General features: G+C 46.3%; 1 protein-coding gene across 10 annotated transcripts in view; it reads left to right on the top strand.

The window, feature by feature from the left end:
* Nucleotides 1-11604, top strand: part of lrp1bb (low density lipoprotein receptor-related protein 1Bb) — a 190523-nt gene extending 178919 nt beyond the window's left edge. For 4 of the 10 annotated variants that reach the window (XM_052082609.1, XM_052082605.1, XM_052082603.1 and 1 more), the window contains 9 exons: nt 1820-1981; nt 2561-2735; nt 4081-4185; nt 6702-6815; nt 8700-8776; nt 8900-8990; nt 9422-9572; nt 10349-10490; nt 11446-11604. In XM_052082609.1, coding sequence (XP_051938569.1) covers nt 1820-1981; nt 2561-2735; nt 4081-4185; nt 6702-6815; nt 8700-8776; nt 8900-8990; nt 9422-9572; nt 10349-10490; nt 11446-11573 — 1145 coding nt within the window. In that variant the 3' untranslated portion in view covers nt 11574-11604. The remainder of the gene's footprint in view (nt 1-1819; nt 1982-2560; nt 2736-4080; nt 4186-6701; nt 6816-8699; nt 8777-8899; nt 8991-9421; nt 9573-10348; nt 10491-11445) is intronic. The other 6 variants (XM_052082607.1, XM_052082606.1, XM_052082612.1 and 3 more) reach the window with 4 other exon arrangements.
* Nucleotides 11605-22839: the final 11235 nt, after the last annotated feature.

The raw sequence follows: 22839 nt of genomic DNA, 5'->3' as shown, positions 1-22839 counted from the left end.
TGATGATAACACGTCATGGGAAACGCCATTGCTAAGCTAACTAATAACCCCTAATCCTAAAACCGAACCACGTACGCCCTAATCCGAACCCAAACCCCCCCCGAACCCAACGTTAACCCAACGCTAACCCAAGACTTAACCCTAACACCCTAACCACTAACACCCTAACCTTTGACCCAACACCTAACCCCCTAAACCTTAACCATGACTCTAACCATAACTCTTAACCCAACCCTAATACTAAAACGTCACTCGAAACCGGCGGATATTCGCCCAGCCTCGCTTCCGAAAGAAACAGCGGCGTCAATGTAAAACTTGCTGACGGACACATTTGTGGAGAAAGAAAAAAAAAAAAAGGGGGGGGAGCTCACAAAAGATTTACTGGGTGGTGTAATTTCACACTTGATGGTTGGCCCGGGCCTACTATTTGGAGACAAACAATTAGCAAGTCCATTTTCCATTCTATATGCCCTTTAAATTGCGTGGGATTGATTTCTACTTTGGAGGCAGCGCCGTGCTCATGTTCCGCAGCCTACTAATGGACTTCTAATGAGGGGGGGGCCAATTGTAACCGAGACAGAATGGTGTGCGCAGAGACATTTTGCTTACCATTACGTGCCGGGCACCGGAAAAGCAGCACCCGCCGCACAGTTATTTGGAAAAAAAAACGACTAACCTGGTAGTTTGATGTTAGTTTAACCCTTTGTTTTGAAACACTTCTGATACTCAATTTGAATGAATATCAAGTTTTATAAAGGATCGTCGGAGATGGGCACTCAGAAATGACGACAAGACACTTCTGGCTACCAACAATAGGCACTTTATTGGTCCCACACAGAAATGATAACACAGTTCAAACAAGTTGTATGAAGCTAAAGAACTCTTACCGTATGCCATTAGGGTGGAGAGCCAACACCCTCAGCAGAGTGAGCTTCAATACGAGCTGGGCGTTCGTACGCTAACCCACAGCGGACTCTGCTGAGGAGCATCGCTCCCCTCCTTTTATCCTCTAAAGTGTGTGCATCGGGAGGGGTGAGTGGCCATTCTCATCCCTCCCTACGCCATACTGTTTGTTGTGTAACCAAGTGGCATTGATCACATTGATCAAGTTTCGACAATTCAAGCAAAGCAGACTATGAAGTCGTCAAAGCAGGCTCCAGAGTCCATCTCTGAAATTGCTGAGGCAAGCAAGTCACCAAGTCATGCAATCATCTCAAAGCAGTTTTTTCACTGAGAAGATAGACATTGATGAAAGAAAACATCACAAAATATCTTAATATACCACCCTTGTGTGCTCCAAATTAAAAAGGCCTTAAGTTACGCATTTTACAATTTTTGTAATGATGTATTTTGTGTTATAAAAACACTCAAAATGTTCAGAGGCATCTGTGCTATCCATACATGTGTAGTTTTTATTAGTTCTTTGGGATTTTTTATTCTTTATTTTTTGCGTCTTTGTGTCTGGAGGTCCCAACCAAGCCCTACTAACAATCGTGTTACCGTGTTAACAATCGCCCTACTAACCGGACGTGTTGATGTAAAATGCATTGCTTGGACCGCGTTCTGTAATTGAAAGCGTATTGACGGCGACGACGTGAGACACAGCAATCATCCGCCTCTTCGCTTTCTAGAGCGCTTAACCTCATCCGGGTCACGGGGGAGCGTGAGCCTATCACGGGTGAATTTGGGGCCCGTAATTTCCGAGGGCTCCCTGAAACATTTGCCGTACTCTGAGCTGCTTGGCCTTATTGCTCGACGAACGTCGCGGCTTTTCCGCACGCTCGCTCATCCCTCTTCTCACATCTCGCCGTTTCTCTAGGGAAGCCTACTTGCCACTGTCCTCTGGGCTTCTCCGGGCCGTTCTGCGAGAGGAGGATATGCGACAACTACTGTTTGAACGGCGGAACCTGCGACGTCACTCAGGGGAACCAGCCCGTGTGCCGCTGTTTGTCGGAATACACGGGAGAGCGCTGTCTGTACCGTGAGTTGCACGCCTCCCATTTTTTTGGGGGGGCGGGGAAATTTCCACTCGGAATGCACGTCGTCGCCCTCACGTGCATTGACGCAAACACGCCCGATCAAACGGCAGAGGAATTCCATTCGGATGCGTTTGCTAACGTTTGAAAGTTAGCAGCGTGCAACAAAACCTTCCCCCCCCCGAAGCTTTTTTTCCCCCTCCTCCTTCGTAAAAGATCACATTTTCGAATAAACAAAGTGGAAAGAGCACAATCAAACAACCGTCGGGTGTTTCTGTGCAGAAGTGATAATGATTTTATTGTCCCCCCCCTCCTCTACGCAGCTTTGTAATTATTGTTAGTGGGGGAAACAATTTTGGCTACACATCGTTAGAATCCCCCCCACATCCCCCCCCCCCCTTGTTTGCCCAACGGGTGAAATGTTTTCAAGTGTGGCTAAGATGTCATTTGATAAGGATAATTAAGCCCCATTAAAACCTTTCACAAGTCCAATTAAAGCCGCTCAGACTCCATTCGTGGGGGTGTCGTGAACATCTGCTGTCGTTCTCTCTCTCTCTCTCCGTCTCTCTCGACATGGTCACCAGATATTTGTCACCACTACTGCGTGAACTCCAAGGCGTGCACGCTGTCCAGTAGCGGCTACGTGGAGTGCGTGTGCCCCGCCAGGTTCGAGGGAAACAAATGTGAGACGGACAAGTGTCTGCGATGCCGCGGCGCGCCCTGCCTCGTTAACGAGGAGACGGCAGATGTGGTTTGCAAGTGAGCGATCGCCTTACGCTTCTTAGCTTGCGTCGGGGGGGGCGCCTCGTGTGTGGTTTTTTGGTTGGAGCAGACATTTGAGTGTTGTCAAACTAAACATCAAACAAAAGCAGTGAGGTGCATCTCAAGCCAATGCATGATGTTGCTTTGGATAGAAGGCAGCAGTCCATGAAAAAGAACAAAATTGTTCCATCGCGATAGCTTCTATTTTTGGTCCATGCTACAAAATTCTGGGTTGTTTCCCAAAATCCACTCATAGTGGATTTTGACGTGCCAGGACCCAAAGCGCCGCGTATAAATAACCCGACAGCTTGTTCCTTTGTGCACCCAGCGCTGGATTAGTGATTTCACCCGATTCGGGTTACTTTGACTCGTTGTTTGATGTTTAGTTTGACAGTCGTTCTTGAACTGAAACAGCCGGAAGAAGTCTCTTCTGTGAAGATGAGTTCACTTGCGACCATTCGGCACATTTTTTTTTTTTTTGCTCGCAAAACATCCATCCATCCATCCATCCATCATCTACCGCTTATCCGGGGCCGGGTCGCGGGGGCAACAGCTTTAGCAGGGAAGCCCAGACTTCCCTCTCCCTAGCTACTTCTTCCAGCTCTCCCCGGGGGATCCCGAGACGTTCCCAAGCCAGCTGGGTGACATAGTCTCTCCAGCGTGTGCTGGGTCTTCCTCGGGGTCTCCTCCCGGTGGGACATGACCGGAACACCTCACCGGGGAGGCGGTCGGGAGGCATCCGATTCAGATGCCCAAGCCACCTCATCTGGCTCCTCTCGATGTGGAGGAGAAGCGGCTCGACTCTGAGCCCCTCCCGGATGACTGAGCTTCTCACCTTATCTCTCAGGGAGAGCCCGGACACCCTGCGGAGAAAACTCATTTCAGCCGCTTGTATCCGGGACCAACCCCCCCAAAAAAAAAGGCCAAAACACAACTCTTATTTTGAAAAGATTGTTGGGAGAGTTACTTGTATATCAAGGCACCACTGCACACATGAGGCATTGCGTGTTTCCCCCTCCCAGATGCATCCTCAAGAATATGTGCATAATTTTCCACTAAATCCAACAAATACAAAGTGCACAACCGCCGAGTGTCTGCGGTTGCTGTCCAATGACAACGAGGATGTCAAATGACCATTTCTTTATTTTGGGGGTTTTTTTGAATAGAAAGTGTCATTACCGATTTGGCTAAAATGTAAAATGGTGTCATTTGTTTTTTGTTTTTTTTTTCTTTTGCACGTGACAGAGTACAAATGAGCAAGCCAACATTCCCGATAAACTGTCGTCGCTTGCGTGCGTTTTCTCCTTCTGTCACAACAAGTCATTATTTCCTCCCCGCTCAGTTGCACAAATGGGCGAATCGCACCGAGCTGTCAACTGTGTGACGGATATTGCTACAACGGAGGCACCTGTCACCTGGACCCCGACACCAACCTGCCGTTCTGTCAGTAAGTCACTTACTACTTCGTGGCATCTCAGACTAGACTGTTTTGATTCTCACCCTCGCCGCCTCCATGCAAATGATGCCTCTTTATCCCCCGGTAAGCCCGTCTTTCGGGAGCGCGGGCGGGAACCAATCACGGGGAAAGTCGCACGAGCTCGTAATATTTCACGCAACCCGAGGCGTGTTTGATGTCACGTCGCGGCGGCCGTGGCGCAGCGTGGGGCCCGATGCCAGAGCCTCATCTTAGGCTGCGTGACACGTCGCCGTGGCTTAAGGCGCATATTTAAAAAGAAAAAGGTGCAATCCTGTTCCTGGCTTGCCGTTTTGAGCCTATCACCGTAGTCCTCCTGGCAGTAAAGAGCTCGTGTCGGGTTTCCGTGACGCTCTTCAGTCGTCGGATTTGGAAGTTTGCTCTCTGGAAAGAAAGGGGCTCTGTGTCAGTCATTTAATTTGACATTCAGTGGATGGAGGGGAGGGGGGGGGGCACAGATTCATCTCACCTGAGCTTCTAATCGCATGCGGCATTTTGTTCCAAATTTCGCCAAGGGAGAAATTGGAAATCCTTTCTTCTCGAGCCCAACGGTCTGCATTTTTTTTAACTGCCCATTGTCCAGGCTCGCCGGGTGGAAATTTGGGCACGTCTCACAAATTCAAGCGGATAGAATCAATTTCTATGCAAATGATTCCACCGTCGGATGAGGTCAAGAGATCCCCATGGTAGGGGTTACGATTTCCTCAAAGGGCATATGGGCAACTTCATCAAAATTTCTTTACGACTGCGCCGTATTGAACTTTGCGAGGCCTCCGATGGGTTTTATTTCTTTTTTTTTTTTTTTGCTGAACAGCGAGTAGGTGGACTACGTGTTATTGTTAGGGGTTAGGTTTGGGCTATGATTAGGGTTGATTCGAGTGAGGGCTTAGTGTTGGGTTTGGGATATGCTTAGGTTTCGTACGACATTATTCATTCATACATTCATTCATCTTCCTAACCGCTCGACCCTCACTAGGGTCGCGGGGGGTGCTGGAGCCTATCCCAGCTGTCTCCGGGCAGTAGGCGGGGGACACCCTGAATCGGTTGCCACCCAATCGCAGGGCACACAGAGACGAACAACCATTCGCACTCACACTCACACCTAGGGACAATTTAGAGCGTCCAATCAGCCTGCCGCGCATGTTTTTGGAATGTGGGAGGAAACCGGAGCACCCGCAGAAAACCCACGCAGGCCCGGGGAGAACATGCAAACTCCACACAGGGAGGCCGGAGCCGGAATCGAACCCGGTACCTCTGCACTGTGAAGCCGACGTGCTAACCACTGGATTTCCGGGCCGCCCCGTACCGATATAAAACTTTTCAGGTTTTCCATTTTAGCTTTCTTCTTGCACAGCATGCGATTAGAACTCAGCAGGTATGAATCCGCGGGCGGCTCTGCGTCGTTTTTCACAATGACGAATATTCTGGATGTACTGTAACGCTTGCCAGAATGTGATTTCTCAGCGTGGGGAAAAAGGAGGTCGTCCGTTTCGGCAGCGTTTTGGATAACGTCTTGAATTTGACAAGTTTGAAATCTATTGACGACGATTCCCTCCTACAGCAGTCATGGGTGCACTCACCTTAGCATTCAGTGTGCCCGATCGCATTTTCCTCACAAGCGAGGGAGGTGTCGCGCCGTCCCGCTCTCATAGCACTCTGAAAGATGCTTCACACAATGGTGTTTTGACATCCAAGCGACCCAAAGAGCTTTTTGGGGCGTAAAGTGCACGAGAGGCTTCAAGCTGTTAATTGGCCACTCCTGTCAACCTAAACATAAAACAAAGAGAAATACATGCGGCGTCCATAAAACAACCGCATAACTCTACTAGCTTAATGCTAACCCGGAAAGGGAGACCCCATAGACATGCTAACAAATAGCATCTGCGCGGCGCTACTCTAACAGTGCAACGACGGATGTGTCGACAGACAATCACAAGACTCCCCAGCCATATATTCTTTATCTTCTGCGTGAAATGACCGACAGTACCGCAGAGACACAATAGTTGCACGTCTTCTTTGTTTACGTCGCCGTGACTGTTGCGTTTGATGTCATTAATTCATGTTTTTTACAAAGTCAACTATTTGTGCTAATGTGCCGTCACGGACACAGTCAACTTGTATGTCAAGTCACGAACTGTCCAGTCCATGTTGAGAGTCTTGAGTTGACCGTTTACCTGGCAGGATGCAATATTTCACAACGTACTTACATCCCACGTGGTTAAAAGTAACTCTACACCTCATGAGATGATTTGCTTTTTTTTTTTTTTTGCTAGTGAGATCATACCAATGATTTTTCTTTCATCAGGAGAGCAACAGAGCTGTTCTGTTTATGCATATTGATCTGGGCACATAGCTCACGCCATCTTCTCCCCGAGTCGGCTGAAAGGCTTGAGCGTGCCAATCCGGGCACGTCAGGCCAACGGCGAGGTCAAAAAGTGTGCTTATGGGGAAAAAGGCCCTTTGCTCACTCCACCAACAATGTTTTGCAGCTGCACATCAGGGTTCAAGAACCAACGTTGCGATGAGCTGGCCAACCCCTGCGATTACTTCTGTCAGAATGAGGGGCTGTGCACATTAACGGCTCTTAACAAACCCCGCTGCAAGTAGGTCACCTCGCCAGCCGCTTTGTTGACGCCTCATTCAACGCCATTCTGTAGCCTGTTCGGGAGGAAGGGCTCTTTGTGCCACCTTGTGCTAACTCTCCATGTAACAAGTGCTCCGAAATACATTGAAAAGGACGATTGTATGGCTTAGCAGGGGGGGGGGGGGGGGGGGGGGGGGGTTGATGACTGCCCGTCCTGTTTTTGATTGACGGCTCCACCAAGATGCGGCATGGCAAAATTAATGTTCATCTTGTCAAGTGTCTTCAGAGTGCAAAGTGTTTTGCTTCTCTTTCAAAAGGTCCAGATATGTCCTTTGAAATGTGCAAATGAACCTCGTCTTTGTTTTCCTTGTAACATGAATTAAAATTAAAGTGCTAAGAAGTATTCGGGCCGCGTGTCAACGAAGCTCAATAATGAGATTGAAGGACTCATTGTTTAAGAATCCGCTTGTATACTTCAGAGGGGGAAAAAAATGTGTTTTTGAGTCGAGTTTAATTAAGTTGTACTTATTTTGGAAAACAAAGAGATAAAGGTAATGTTTTTTTTAAGATTAGCTTTGTATCATTACAAAAATAAAAAAACATTTTCAAACATTTTAACCTCGAAGATAGCCGACTCTATTCTCATAATTAATTTGAATCTAACTTTTAAAAAGAAAAAAAATCGATATAGTTTTTCACTGAAATTTGTCGAAGCTATCTGACTTAATTCTTATTAAGATCGAATCAAACATATCAATTGTTTTTTAAAATTTCCAAGCTCCAACAAGAAAAGAACTAATAACGAGAGATTGACTTGTAAACGTGTTTTTTAATGCGCGTTTATATACTTCCGGGTCAGTTTGGCCTCGAACGCACAGCCGGTGTACTGTCACAGAGATGACAGTACACGCCAGACGATTTTCGCTAATCTGGAAACGCGTTTAAAATGAATAGATTGTATGACTTTGTAATCCAAGCCAATTTCGAAGTCAAATTAAATCGAAATCGCCCATGGGTAAAAACGCTCCATCTTTGTTACTTTCGTCAACCCGGAAATGACCCGGAAGTACTTACGCATTTAAAAATCAGCGCTCGTTGCATAATTTTTCTTTCGTTCGTGTCACGTTTGGGGCTCCGCAGTGTTCTCCTTCATCTAAAAGCAATCTGTAAGCGGTCATTTGAAACATCCTACAGACGTCGTTAATACTGCAATCTTCTCGATCTTTGGTCAAGACACACACGGCCAATTTGACGCATTCGGCGCTCTCGCTATCGCGCCGGGCTAAGCCCCGACGAGGCACTTGTTACATGAGCGGTTGCCGCACGACTCGCCGTCACACTTGTTCGTCGCCTGCCATCAGCACGTGGCGGGGGGCCCCACTCCCACGTGGCATCATGTGCTCATCACGTGCATGACGGCAAGCCGCAAACGAGAATTGCTTATACGAGCTGGAGCGGCATGTCCCCATTTTTCGCCCCGCTGAAACTTCATTCTTGAAGGCTGCTAGCGGAGGATATTGACTCTCTGTTAGTTGCTGTGGTCGATGCTGTAATTGGTATGAGTGCACGTCATTAGCAGCCGATCATACATTCTCTCATTATCCGGTTGCGACGGCCGGATCATTCATGCTTTACAAGCCCCATCTGCGCTCGCCGTGTGAAATTACATCTCTTCTGCGTTCCAAGGACGCTAAGAACACAAGGACTTATTGTCCCGCTGTCATCTTGTCACGTTTTTTTTTTTCCTATCCGCACGCTAATAATCGACATCAACTCTACCTCAACATTTTTTTTCCTCAGATGTTGCTTTGTCCAGTTCAAAGTGTTTTCTCACCAGAAAAACGGCACACGTCAATGGTGAGGTTTTTTGACAATGCTGTTTTTTGGGGTTTTTTTGGACAAGGTGTTCTTCAAACTGGGCTGGAACGCAGTGTGAGAGACCCGCACCCAAGAGCAGCAGATCGGACAACACCAGCGGAGGTTAGTTGGGCACACTTTGAAGGAGTCCTGCTCAATTTTACTCAGTAGAGCAAACTGGACTCGATTTTGGCATTCAAAATTTCCTCAAATGGTCGATACGATCTTCTCGTTCTTTCTTCGAAGGGAGCATAGCCATCATCGTGCCTCTGGTCCTGCTGCTCATCTTGATCGTGATGGTGGTGGCGGGCGTTTACATCTGCAGACGAAAGCAAAGGTCGGCAGCAAATCCAGTCGTTCGTTTGACCGATGATGAGGAGACGGGATTCGAACCCGGAGCCTGAAAACTGTAAGGCAGATGCGCTAACCACTTCCCGCACTGCACTGCCAAGGGAAAATCAATGAGGCTTAAAGCAGGTCTTTGTTTAAAGCCGGCGTGATTTATTATTATTTTTTTTCCCGATCATCATAATCCATTAAGCCTCCGACTGCCGTTCCGCTTTTCGGTTATCTCGCTCGCATCGCGCCGGTTGCTTTTGTCTGATGATGGAATAGCGGCGAGCAAGTCTTTTCGTTGAGCGGAGGTCTCGGGTTTGAATCCTGCTCCTCCCCCGATTCCCGAATCATTGGAAATGCACGTCTGCGTTTTGCGTCACGTGAATCATGCCGCTAACGGCGGTACTCCACCGCCCGTCCACCCGCCCGCAGGGGGAAACGCGTCCAGAGGCAGCCCGTGACCAACGGCGGGATCAACGTGGAGATCGGCAACCCGTCGTACAACATGTACGAAGTGGAGCACGACAACCACGCCGACGCGGGGAGCCTGCTGCGACCCAGCTTCACGCTGGACCCTCAGAAGGTGGGGCGGCATCGGGAAATACATCAAAGACGCTTTCCCGTGCTCATTTCAAAAAGGGGAACGAACGTTGATTGGCGCTTCGGGCTACTGAAGGCGTTCATGTGGAGCATGAGATTGATTGCGAGGTGGAGCGACCAAAAAAGGGGGGGGGGGGTCCAGATTGAAGCGAAATTCCGATGGCAAAAGCAGCGTCCTAAACGCACAACGACGACGGATGATGAAAAGAAAGTGAAAGCTCGCAGCTTGCTCAACGTCGCTTTTCAAAGTAACCCGTTTATAATTGCTGCAAATACTTGGATTCAAAAGGAGGTCGGGGCCTGTTTTTGTTGAGCAAACTATAAAAAAAAAAAATGAACATAAAAAAATTTTACAAGTCGTGTTGCTTTTTATTTTTTATTTATTTTTTTTTTTTTTTTTTAATTTAAAGTACTTCTCATCTTCGGGACTGGACTTCACACTTAGGCTGAGTGTACCAAATGAGACGTAACACCTTCACTGATGCGTTTTTTTGTTTTTTTTTGTTTTGTTTTTTTCCTATTCAAGCTTGAAACTTGCCGCTTTCCGCATCAGCAACTTTGACGGCCGCTATTGTTCGAGCTGCATTGAAAACCTTTTCTCTAATTTTTCGCTCTTCTCTAACAACCTCCTGCTCTCCAAACAAAAGTTGTCACAACGTAGCTTGACCGCATGTTTATTTGCTTGTTTTTATGGGCGGGGGGGGGTCGAAGCACTCACAAACTTTGCATGACGAGCGCCGGCGCTTGCTTCTCTTGCAGGGCTGGTGTGTGAAATCGAGTGAGCCTCGCACCTTGGGTATCCGTTCGGTGCCCAAGGAGGTAATCCCCGGCCAGGTGAATTTTTCAAACCTCACTCTGACTTTGCCCGATAAGGACACGAACAACCATCGTTGTATCGAATGTAAGCAACCAACCGGCGACGTGCGGGTGCCTCTGCAAATGTTTCCTCGCTGTTGAAAAGCCCAAATGTGTGTGCGGGTGTTGACGAGTCTCGAACATTTTGACCATTTGCATGACGATCGTCAAGCATGTTAAGTGCACAGCTTCCCGAATGCGTTGATGGCCGTCGTTTTGCGTTCGCCTAGCTTGAAAGACGCACGCGCGGATGCTCGCCTTTTCGAAGCGCACGTTTCGTTTGCCTCGCTGAGTCATTTGGCTTTTGCGACAGTTGGCAAAGGGTGAACGTGAACATACATTTGTTGAACGTCATTATTTTTTAATCAGGGATGGCAATTTTCCGACGGCAAATCCGCCATTTTATTTATTAACTTGCTCATTTTTGTGAATAGTCTAAATCTGTTGAGAAAATTTTAGGAGGTGGGGGGGGTCAGGTACCTTATCGTCACGAGCTCTCCCGATCAGTCTTTCCGTCTTCCCATTGTAAACCGCCCTGCGATTGGACGGCTATGATGTCTTGCTTGTTGTGATTGGTCGCCCCGTCCAGGCCACGCCCCTTTCCGCTTTTTTTCCCCCTCACTAGCCATTGCCATCCCCGTTTAATGGTCCACACATTTTACGCATCTTTCAATGACGTCGACCTGTGTAACCAAGGTAACGGCACAGCCACCCAATAATGATCCGGCGTTGCGGCCGCAAATGATTCGAGAAGCTGTCTTTTGAAAGCGAACTGGGCAGATTGTCGATTGAACATCAAGAAGGTGAAGTAATCACGCGAACCCCCCCAATGCTGAATTTGCTGCGAGTCTGCTCACGGACAAAGAAATTAATCATCCAGTTGGGTCAAATCATTGTTGTCGTCCCTTTGGGGAATATTTTGGCCCTGACTGTATTGTTGCTTTTTCTAATCCCACTTTTTTTTTTTAATCTCCCCCCCCCCCCCTCTCCTATCCATGCAGCCCATGAATTACGCCAACCCAGTGTATGCCAAGACGTATATGGACGGACAAAACTGTCAGAGGCCGGTCATCATTATCGACGAGAGAAGAGAGCTACTCCCAAAGAAATTCGAGGGAATTATTCATGAAACCGCCGCATAGCCTACTTGACTGTTTTTTTTTTTTTTTTTTTTTAAAGCCGAGTATACGATGTATCTTTCAAAGGCGGTCTACAAGATTTTTTTTTTTTCCTTGAGAATTTTCCGTTTTCCCGACGTGGCTTTCGCGTCGTGTGCTCGCCGTCATTTGGAACGCTCCTCTCACGTTGCCTAACGTCCGTTCAACGGAAGCCGACGCGGTCCGGCGACTGACTGGCGCTCAAACCTCGGATGTGCAAAAAAAAAAAAAAAAAAGATGATTGGCGCCAGCGCATTGTTCAAACCGTTCCAATCTCCGTTTAGCGAAGATGTTGGGGAAACAAAAGTGAATGAACGCCGCGACAATAACACGCTGTACAATAATCACATTTCTTTTGTGGAACGAGACGTAAGCCCACCTTGAATGTTCTACCGATCCGATCCCGTACTGTAACGCTGAGAGGACAAATGCCCAATAGCTTATTTTTCTAAAGCTCACGTCTCGCGCGGTTTTGCTAGGAGCACGTTTTGCCACGAGGCCAGTCGACGCAAGGCTTATCGTAGATCGACGTCTGTTACTTTCCAAGTGGGAGGAGGAGCGATATAAAGACTTTTTTATAATTTTATATTTGATTTGTATGTGGTTCCACTGCTATGTATTTTGACAAAATGTATTATTCAATCAAAGTAATTTTTTATATATAAAATGTAAATCAATATTGAATAAAAGGGGGTTTATTTCCATGCGGCAGCCCTTCCCTTGTGTCCAAATACAAAGTGCGCATTGTCCCCCCCCCCCCCCCCCCCCCCCCCGAGGAGGTCACCACTGCGTCTCTCCTCGCACACCTCTTAATACACTGCCATTACTCTCCCTTATGATGTTTTTCTCGAGCCGCATACTGTAATTCCCCCTCATCGACCAGTCGCCGTGGCAACCAGACTGATGCCTGCCCTTTCTGTGCCTGCCACGCTCTCCCCCTTGGTGGATGTCGACATTTCAAACCTTGTATGGTTGTATTCTTCTTGTGTTGAGTTTTAAATTGAAGCCATCAACTCAAATATGGAACGAGTGCCACCCCGCCCCGATTTAGTTATTGACTTCATTCTTTCACGTGCAATATTTCGGATACCTAAAAAAGCGCGCATTGAAATCATCCTGATTTTAGCATTGATGACATGAATGAAACGTATGTCGGTATTAGAAAGCGATGTCACGGATGCAGCTTCCAAGATCATCTAAAAATGCCTTACTATAGATGGTCGTTTTTTTTTTGTTCTAGAAACGCCTGAATACACATGGTCGGGTTTTTTTTCGGCTAAAAACGCCTTACTATAGATGGTCGGGTTTTTTTTCGGCTAAAAACGCCTTACTATAGATGGTCGGGTTTTTTTTCGGCTAAAAACGCCTTACTATAGATGGTCGGGTTTTTTTTCGGCTAAAAACGCCTTACTATAGATGGTCGTTTATTTTTCCGGCTAAAAACGCCTTACTATACATGGTCGGTTTTTTTTCCGGCTAAAAACGCCTTACTATACATGGTGGGGGGTTTTTCGGCTAAAAACGCCTTACTATAGATGGTCGGGTTTTTTTTCGGCTAAAAACGCCTTACTATAGATGGTCGTTTATTTTTCCGGCTAAAAACGCCTTACTATACATGGTCGTTTTTTTTTCCGGCTAAAAACGCCTTACTATACATGGTCGTTTTTTTCGTCTAAAAACGCCTTACTATACATGGTCGTTTTTTTTTCCGGCTAAAAACGCCTTACTATACATGGCCGTTTTTTTCGTCTAAAAACGCCTTACTATACATGGTCGTTTTTTGTCGTCTAAAAACGCCTTACTATGCATGGTCGTTTATTTTTTCGGCTAAAAACGCCTTACTATACATGGTCGTTTTTTTCGTCTAAAAACGCCTTACTATACATGGTCGTTTTTTGTCGTCTAAAAACGCCTTACTATGCATGGTCGTTTATTTTTTCGGCTAAAAACGCCTTACTATACATGGCCGTTTTTTTCGTCTAAAAACGCCTTACTATACATGGTCGTTTTTTTCGTCTAAAAACGCCTTACTATACATGGTCGTTTTTTGTCGGCTAAAAACGCCTTACTATACATGGTCGTTTTTTTCGGCTAAAAACGCCTTACTATACATGGTCGTTTATTTTTCCGGCTAAAAACGCCTTACTATACATGGTCGTTTCTTTCGGCTAAAAACGCCTTACTATACATGGTCGTTTATTTTTCCGGCTAAAAACGCCTTACTATACATGGTCGTTTTTTTCGTCTAAAAACGCCTTACTATACATGGTCGTTTTTTTTTCCGGCTAAAAACGCCTTACTATACATGGCCGTTTTTTTCGTCTAAAAACCCCTTACTATACATGGTCGTTTTTTGTCGTCTAAAAACGCCTTACTATGCATGGTCGTTTATTTTTTCGTCTAAAAACGCCTTACTATACATGGTCGTTTTTTTCGTCTAAAAACGCCTTACTATACATGGTCGTTTTTTGTCGTCTAAAAACGCCTTACTATGCATGGTCGTTTATTTTTTCGGCTAAAAACGCCTTACTATACATGGCCGTTTTTTTCGTCTAAAAACGCCTTACTATACATGGTCGTTTTTTTCGTCTAAAAACGCCTTACTATACATGGTCGTTTTTTGTCGTCTAAAAACGCCTTACTATACATGGTCGTTTTTTTCGGCTAAAAACGCCTTACTATACATGGTCGTTTATTTTTCCGGCTAAAAACGCCTTACTATACATGGTCGTTTCTTTCGGCTAAAAACGCCTTACTATACATGGTCGTTTATTTTTCCGTCTAAAAACGCCTTACTATACATGGTCGTTTTTTTCGTCTAAAAACGCCTTACTATACATGGTCGGTTTTTTTTCCGGCTAAAAACGCCTTACTATACATGGCCGTTTTTTTCGTCTAAAAACCCCTTACTATACATGGTCGTTTTTTTCGTCTAAAAACGCCTTACTATACATGGTCGTTTTTTGTCGTCCAAAAACGCCTTACTATGCATGGTCGTTTATTTTTTCGGCTAAAAACGCCTTACTATACATGGCCGTTTTTTTCGTCTAAAAACGCCTTACTATACATGGTCGTTTTTTTCGTCTAAAAACGCCTTACTATACATGGTCGTTTTTTGTCGTCTAAAAACGCCTTACTATACATGGTCGTTTTTTTCGGCTAAAAACGCCTTACTATACATGGTCGTTTATTTTTCCGGCTAAAAACGCCTTACTATACATGGTCGTTTTTTTCGGCTAAAAACGCCTTACTATACATGGTCGTTTATTTTTCCGGCTAAAAACGCCTTACTATACATGGTCGTTTTTTTCGTCTAAAAACGCCTTACTATACATGGTCGTTTTTTTTTCCGGCTAAAAACGCCTTACTATACATGGTCGTTTTTTTCGTCTAAAAACGCCTTACTATACATGGTCGTTTTTTTTTCCGGCTAAAAACGCCTTACTATACATGGCCGTTTTTTTCGTCTAAAAACGCCTTACTATACATGGTCGTTTATTTTTACGCCTAAAAACGCCTTACTATACATGGTCATTTTCTTCGTCTAAAAACGCCTTACTATACATGGTCGTTTTTTTCGTCTAAAAACGCCTTACTATACATGGTCGTTTTTTTTCCGGCTAAAAACGCCTTACTATACATGGTCGTTTTTTTCGTCTAAAACGCCTTACTATACATGGTCGTTTATTTTTCCGCCTAAAAACGCCTTACTATACATGGTCATTTTCTTCGTCTAAAAACGCCTTACTATACATGGTCGGTTTTTTTTCGACTAAAAACGCCTTACTATACATGGTCGTTTTTTTTCGGCTAAAAACGCCTTACTATACATGGTCGTTTATTTTTCCGGCTAAAAACGCCTTACTATACATGGTCGTTTTTTTCGACTAAAAACGCCTTACTATACATGGTCGTTTTTTTTCGGCTAAAAACGCCTTACTATACATGGCCGTTTTTTTCGGCTAAAAACGCCTTACTATACATGGTCGTTTTTTTCCGTCTAAAAACACCTTACTATACATGGTCGTTTTTTTCGGCTAAAAACACCTTACTATACATGGTCGTTTTTTTCGGCTAAAAACGCCTTACTATACATGGTCGTTTTTTTTTCCGGCTAAAAACGCCTTACTATACATGGTCGTTTTTTTCGTCTAAAAACGCCTTACTATACATGGTCATTTTTTTTTCCGGCTAAAAACGCCTTACTATACATGTTCGTTTTTTTCGTCTAAAAACACCTTACTATACATGGCCGTTTTTTTTCGTCTAAAAACGCCTTACTATACATGGCCGTTTTTTTCGTCTAAAAACGCCTTACTATACATGGTCGTTTTTTTCGGCTAAAAACGCCTTACTATACATGGTCCTTTTTTTCGGCTAAAAACGCCTTACTATACATGGTCCTTTTTTTCGGCTAAAAACGCCTTACTATACATGGTCCTTTTTTTCGGCTAAAAACGCCTTACTATATATACATGGTCGTTTTTTTTTCCGGCTAAAAACGCCTTACTATACATGGTCCTTTTTTTCGGCTAACACACACAGGTCAGTCTCGGCTCTACAACAGATATCTGCCATGGCCAAGGAGATCAAGATTAGGAATCAAATAATCAAATAAAAGATTGCTAAGGGCTCTCATATCACGTCTACCAACTATAATGACCAACATGGCCGAAACTAAATCATCACACTGTTTTGGGATACTAATTCACAAAGAAAAATTTGCCATGTGTTTGCTCGGACTCCGAGGTAGACTTTCATAACACCTCGTAGCACTAATTAGTGGGCAACATCCTCTCGGCTTCTTCCAGGAGTAAACACATGACAGATTGAATGTGGTCAATTAACAATGTCAATCATGGGCTGGAAAAAAAAAATTAAAAAAACACCAGTCCCGTGATGTGTATGTACTCTCTCCTTAAGCTTTGTTTACAGCGATTCGGGCTGCCGGGGGAAGCGCTGTTTGCCCAAAACGTAGTGCGGCATGGGAACACAAATGTTCTTTTCAATAATAAATTCGATGCAGCCCCGTGAGTCTAAAAATATTGCGTCTAGTAATGTAAGTATCGAGAGAAGCGTACACCTTTGTGTAACACAGTATTCCTGATTAACAATAATTAAAACAAAAATTAAAAAAAGACTAACCGCAAGGTTGCAGTGCATCCATTTGCAGGGGATCAAATTATGAGATCACCACTGCCACCTACTGCACTGGATGTGCAATTACACCCCCTAAAAATCAAATAAATGTTCAGAAAATGGCATCGCAACAGACAACCACATATGAGAAAGACTCTTTTCGACTCCATCACCAACTTCGGCTTTACGGATGCCAAAAGCATATTTATGGTCCAAACAAATGCGCATCAATCTGTGTCCGATCGGAAGACGACGATGTTGGGAACTGATCCTAAAATCCATTCATGACGAGCACGGGAGCTCGTGCCACTTTGGGGGCGCTAAAATCAAACGGTGGAGCGCTTAAGCAATCCACCCGGACCGACCTTGTAGAAGTGTAAATCAAAGATCGGCAAATGACGCCGCTGACAAGGTTCATGAATCAGTCTGACCGGCTGGAGATGTTGACACGCTAGCCTTAGAAGACCTGCAAAGTGGAACTCTCAAGGCCTTTGAGACTTCTTGATCTCATTCCGTAAAGCCGCTTAGCAAAAGAATGGATCTCCCGCTTTCCAATGTGAGTCAATAAGTCCTTGTATTTACATGCGGAAGTGTCGGATGTTGCGTGTCCTTGCGAAGCCTGACTAATGGGCGGATTTTAGAGGGGTGGGGGGATGGGCTGAAGTGTAATCCGCCACGGTGGAAGCTGCACTCCCGCCAATAAATCTTCGAGGATGGGCGACTCTTCCCTTGGCAGATTTTCTATTTCAGACGATTCGTCTTTTGGCCTTTAATCACGACACGGCACGCCGATTGCAAAATATTTAACCCCTGCCATCATCGGTTGTCGCCTCAACTTGCTGCGAACGGTCGCAGGACGGCCCGCGTGATTCAGATTTTCAAAACCGCACGCGATCGCGGGCAAATCCAATATTGACTCTCGCTTCCCGTCATCGGCGAGCGGCCGGCGGCAGGCGCAGACCAGCTGTGGCGGCAGATGTCGCCTCAACGATACGTTCACTGTTCGCCATCGCTACGGGCGCTTGGCTTTCGGGAGGCGGAGCTCCCCGAGTTGTTAGCAATCAGATTGCGGCCTTTGACCTTTCTGTGGTCTTTTTGCTTGAGCCGCCGGCTTCACCGAATATGTGGGATGTCGAGTCCATCTGAGCTACTGGGATCTGTCAGTCATTTCGAGGCTCACTTATGACTTATTCTGTTGTAATCCCCCCCCCCCCCTCACACGCACACACTCCTGACCCCTTGTGTGCTGTCACCATGACAACATGTGTCATCCTCAAGTGTAGGAGAGGATGACAAAGGACAGATTGGTAGAAAGACAAATATTCCGTCTAAAAAAAGAAATTTAAAAAAAATTAACGTCGCCGATTCAAGTCAGGCCCGAAAACTTGGAGAGCAAGTTGCGTTCATCTTGCCCTTGATCTTAAAAGATGAATCGGAGCCCAAAGGGGAGCAGCTGATCTTTTCTTTTGCCGATATTTCCACGTGGCCTTCCTCGCTCGGTGGCCTCGGAGTCTTAAATCCAAAGCTTACAATCCCAGGCGGTTGAGGGATCTTCAATCCGGCGCAAAAATTGCAATGAAACGCTTCTAAGCTATCCAGCTAATGATTTTTATGGAAATGCCACTCGCTCCCTCCGACGGAAACGTGATCCCATTTCCTGATGGCGTGTTAATCAATTAATCATCTGCCCGGTTATTTCTTTCATGAACTAAAAGGCTCGTGCGGAACGTTTGAGGAAGCTTCCCAATGACTACCCAGGGATGAACTTTGCAGCAGGTTCAGACGATTCCAACCGGCGTGTGAATTATGTTATATTTGAACTCGGGGGGGTGGGGGGGGGGGGTCAGTAGAAGCGCATCGATATCGAGGCTTATCCGCCTTCGAGCCGTCGCACCCTTAAGGATGTTGCATTATGAAGGAAACCGGTTAGCGACGCTTAATGGCTAACTGCTCAAAGCCGTTCGATTTTAAGTTATGACACGCCCACCTGGCCATCACTGGCTGCAGATGATCACATGACAATGCTTGTCCAATCGGTGCTGCGGGAAATTTACTCTGCTCCGTAGTCAATGTGCGACTGTCGTTATAATATTCATTCATTCATTCATTCATCTTCCGAGCCGCTTGATCCTCACTAGGGTCGCGGGGGGTGCTGGAGCCTATCCCAGCCGTCTCCGGGCAGTAGGCGGGGGACACCCTGAAATTGGTTGCCAGCCAATCACAGGGCACACAGAGACGAACAACCATTCACACTCACACTCACACCTAGGGACAATTTAGAGTGTTCAATCAGCCTGCCACGCATATTTTTGGAATGTGGGAGGAAACCAGAGCACCCGCAGAAAACCCACGCAGGCCCGGGGAGAATATGCAAACTCCACACAGGGAGGCCGGAGCTGGAATCGAACCCGGTACCTCTACACTGTGAAGCCCACGTGCTAACCACTGGACTACCGGGCCGCCCGTCGTTATAATATGTCGTCATTTATTTTATTTTTTTAAACACGTATACTTATGACTTGAAATGATTTTTACTTTTTTTTCAGTTTTGAATAAATTGTTTTTTTTATGTCTTGAATTTGTAAAAAAAAAAAAAAAAAATCACATTTTCGTTTTTCACTAATGAAGGTTTCGGCGCACATGAACCGGTTGCGTTGGTTACCTCAAACAAGGTTAAGAAGCACTGATCTAGAGTGTTCCATTAACCCTCCAATGCCTGTTTTTGGAATGTGGGAGGAAACCCGAATACCCGGATAAAACCCACACAGGCACAGGGAGTACACGCAAACTCCACACAGGAAAGCCGGAGCCAGGATCGAACCCGGTGCCTCTGCACTATGATGTCGGTGTGCCATTATTTGGGTCGGATTTGGGTCATTTGCATCCGTTTATTATTCGGGCGATACTTGATACGTCGTCTGGGTTTGGCGCTTGCGCGGGCGTCGGCTTCCTGCTCGTAACTCTGCCCGAGAGCACGTGAAAGGAGAGCGAGCAGACTTGGAAGCCCCCCTCGGAGCCATCGGCGCCCCGGCTCATAGGAGTCAGTCGCAAATCACTTTTCTGCAGAGGACAGGTTAGCCACCGCCTCGCTGCGTTGACGTGCAAAAATAAACAGGAAGAAGGACCAAAAAAAAAAAAAAAAAACAAGCAGGTGTGTTTTTTGAGCTTTATCTAAATATAGATATGAAATATAAAAATCGTAGCCACGCTTACTCAAGAGCTGTCGAGCGGGAGGCCAGCTCGTGTGACGTCATTGAAATCATCATTAATGGGAATCGGAGGCTTTCAAACTGTGAAAATAACGAAACGGCGGCGCAATGTTAATTCATTCATTCATCATTCATTCATCTTCCGTACCGCTTGATCCTCACTAGGGTCGCGGGGGGTGCTGGAGCCCATCCCAGCTGTCTCCAGGCAGTAGGCGGGGGACACCCTGAATCGGTTGCCAGCCAATCGCAGGGCACACAGAAACGAACAACCATTCGCGCTCACACTCACACCTAGGGACAATTTAGAGTGTTCAATCAGCCTGCCACGCATGTTTTTGGAATGTGGGAGGAAACCGGAGCACCCGGAGAAAACCCACGCAGGCCCGGGGAGAACATGCAAACTCCACACAGGGAGGCCGGAGTTGGAATCGAACCCGGTACCTCTGCACTGTGAAGCCGACGTGCTAACCACTGGACTACCGGGCCACCGCAATGTTAATTCCGAATGGAATTTGCGTGAGGGGATTTCAAGTTGCGATGCGAGCGTCTTGCCCGCCGCCGGCTGTCCCCTCCGGCGACGGCGCGCCTCGAGATAAGGCGTCCGTCCCCTCGCCTTGTCCGGCTAAATCCGCCCGTCGATGTTTCTTCCATCAGGCCGTTAGGGAGGCCGTTCAGGTCAAAGCCTTGTTAGATGGCAATCTCGCTCAATTTACACAGGACGGCGGCTTAGGGCGATACAATCAACAACCTTCTGGCACTGCGGCGCGGAGGGCTAATTAATTAACTTTGCCTTTTGGCTCTCAAAAAGGGACCCTTTGCCGTTGTTTCGTCAGCTTTTTTTTTTTTTCAACAAAACGCTCACCGCCCTCGGGACAACGTTGGAGGTGTCTGGAAATGAACAGGACAAAATGTCCCAAAAAGAGCGACTGACATCAAGAATGTAAATCCTCATTGTCGTCGCTGCCGGAGATAGAAAGAGAGAGCGAGAGAGAGCGCGCGACTGTCGTCCTCATTGGAATTAGCAAAGCCGTCCCAAGATTTTCCATCCGGTGCCGCCTCTTCATTTCCACCGCCTCGGGTGTATCAGCTCGGAACACGTAACCTTCACCCTGTTTAACAATTACAACCCGCAGACGCTCGAGGAGGAATTAGCGACGAGGCCGCGAGGTGAACACTCCACGTCGCTAATTAGCTTGTCCGTTCAATTGTTAGCCGTCGACCCCGCCTGTCAAAATAGCGCAGGCTGCCGTCGAATGATTCCTACAGACGGTCGAGTTGTCTCCATTGATGAAAATCTCCAACGTGCGAGTGAGACGAGAAAGCGAATCTTCAAATAACGTCCGCTACATAGCATGGTGATGACCACAAACGCGCTAACGAATCCCGCGCGTCGCGTTTACGAGCGCTCGGCGGACAATTTCCGAGCTGTCCAAGGTCATTTTCATCACTTGGTTGGCACAATGGTCAAATAAAAGCCACTAAGAGGAAAATACGGCGGACAAAGTTACGGTCCGACGAATGCGTCGCTCGCCGCGCGCCAATATACATCGCGTAGCGTGCGCTGGAGCGCCGCTTATCCGCTGTAGCAATCGGACAATGCTTATCTGCAAATGTGGAGTCATTTGCTACGCTATCTTTGCTGATGCTCTTGGACGAGGACATTTAGGAAAAGCATCGGAGGACCGGAGAAAATCAATCAGTAAAATGACTTCGGGACATTAAAGGCAGACGGAGATTAATGAGAAGGTATTGACGAGCTTCCATTGGTATGAGGACCGCTACGCTACATTTATGGAAAGACGTTTTCCTGCTATAGTTTGGAGATGTGACATTTAATATGCAGGACTTTGATATCGATGTGTTTTATGTTTTACGTGTTTTACGTTATACCGTGGCAGATAAACAACGGCGGTTGCTTGCGTTTACTTCATTGTCAACTGACATTGTTAGCTGCTAGCGTTAGCCATTAGCCGACCGGAGCGTACTGAAGAAAATAGATTCACAAAATTACTGGGGCACACTGGGAGGGGGGAGAAATAATAAAAAAAATACTAATAATAAAAAATAAAATAAAAAAATATAATTAAAAAAAATAAAAATAAAATAATAAAAAACATACAAAGTCCTGAAAACTGAAAGTAACAAACAAACAAAAACCCATGACGATCCAACCAAGTGCCTTGTGTGGCAGTCCCTTGGCCCAAAAAAATATATATATTTTATTTTATTTTTTTAATGACATGATGACCAAGAGGTGCGACGCTGGAGAAGAAGCCCTCCAATGACACCTGTTGGTCACAAACGGAACTGAACGGTGGCAGTAAACGATGAAAGAAAAACAGAATTGTGACAGTTTGGAGCGATATTGCGTCACTGCATAAACGGCGACGTCACTGCACATCGATATCAAGACAAAGCGTGCGCAGCCCGACGCCAATCCTGTATGGAACGTAACTGAATGGAATTCCTTTCGGTCTCGCCCTGATCATATGCAACGTATTCATTTGAGGGGAAAAAAAAAAAAGATCTTTCCAACGCGTTCTGTTCAATATTTCCAATTGCCATTTTCCCCCGGTGTGCGGTCAGCACTGGCGATCCTGACTTGAAGCAGAGCGAAAGCCGATCAGGAAAAAGAAACCCCATCTGTCACTTTTGTGGCGATTGAGCGCCGTCAATTGGAGGGCGCCCAAGCGTCACCCTCCGGCGCGACTTCCGACTTCATCTTATTGGCCGCTTCTCGTGTCCCTCGTATTCCCGCTTGGCCTCGACTATTCCTTATCTCTTTCCCCGGCAGCCCACATGTGCCGGCCGCGACGCCAACCCCGCCTCCGGTGTTTGTTTGGCCATACATAACGCGTTTACAACTTATTCTGTTGATGCCCCCAGTGGG

Source organism: Hippocampus zosterae, chromosome 12, assembly GCF_025434085.1.
Source record: "Hippocampus zosterae strain Florida chromosome 12, ASM2543408v3, whole genome shotgun sequence".
NCBI classification, from domain to species: domain Eukaryota; kingdom Metazoa; phylum Chordata; class Actinopteri; order Syngnathiformes; family Syngnathidae; genus Hippocampus; species Hippocampus zosterae.
The sequence above is the reverse complement of the archived record's forward strand: the minus strand, read 5'-3'. Positions and strand labels throughout refer to the sequence as shown.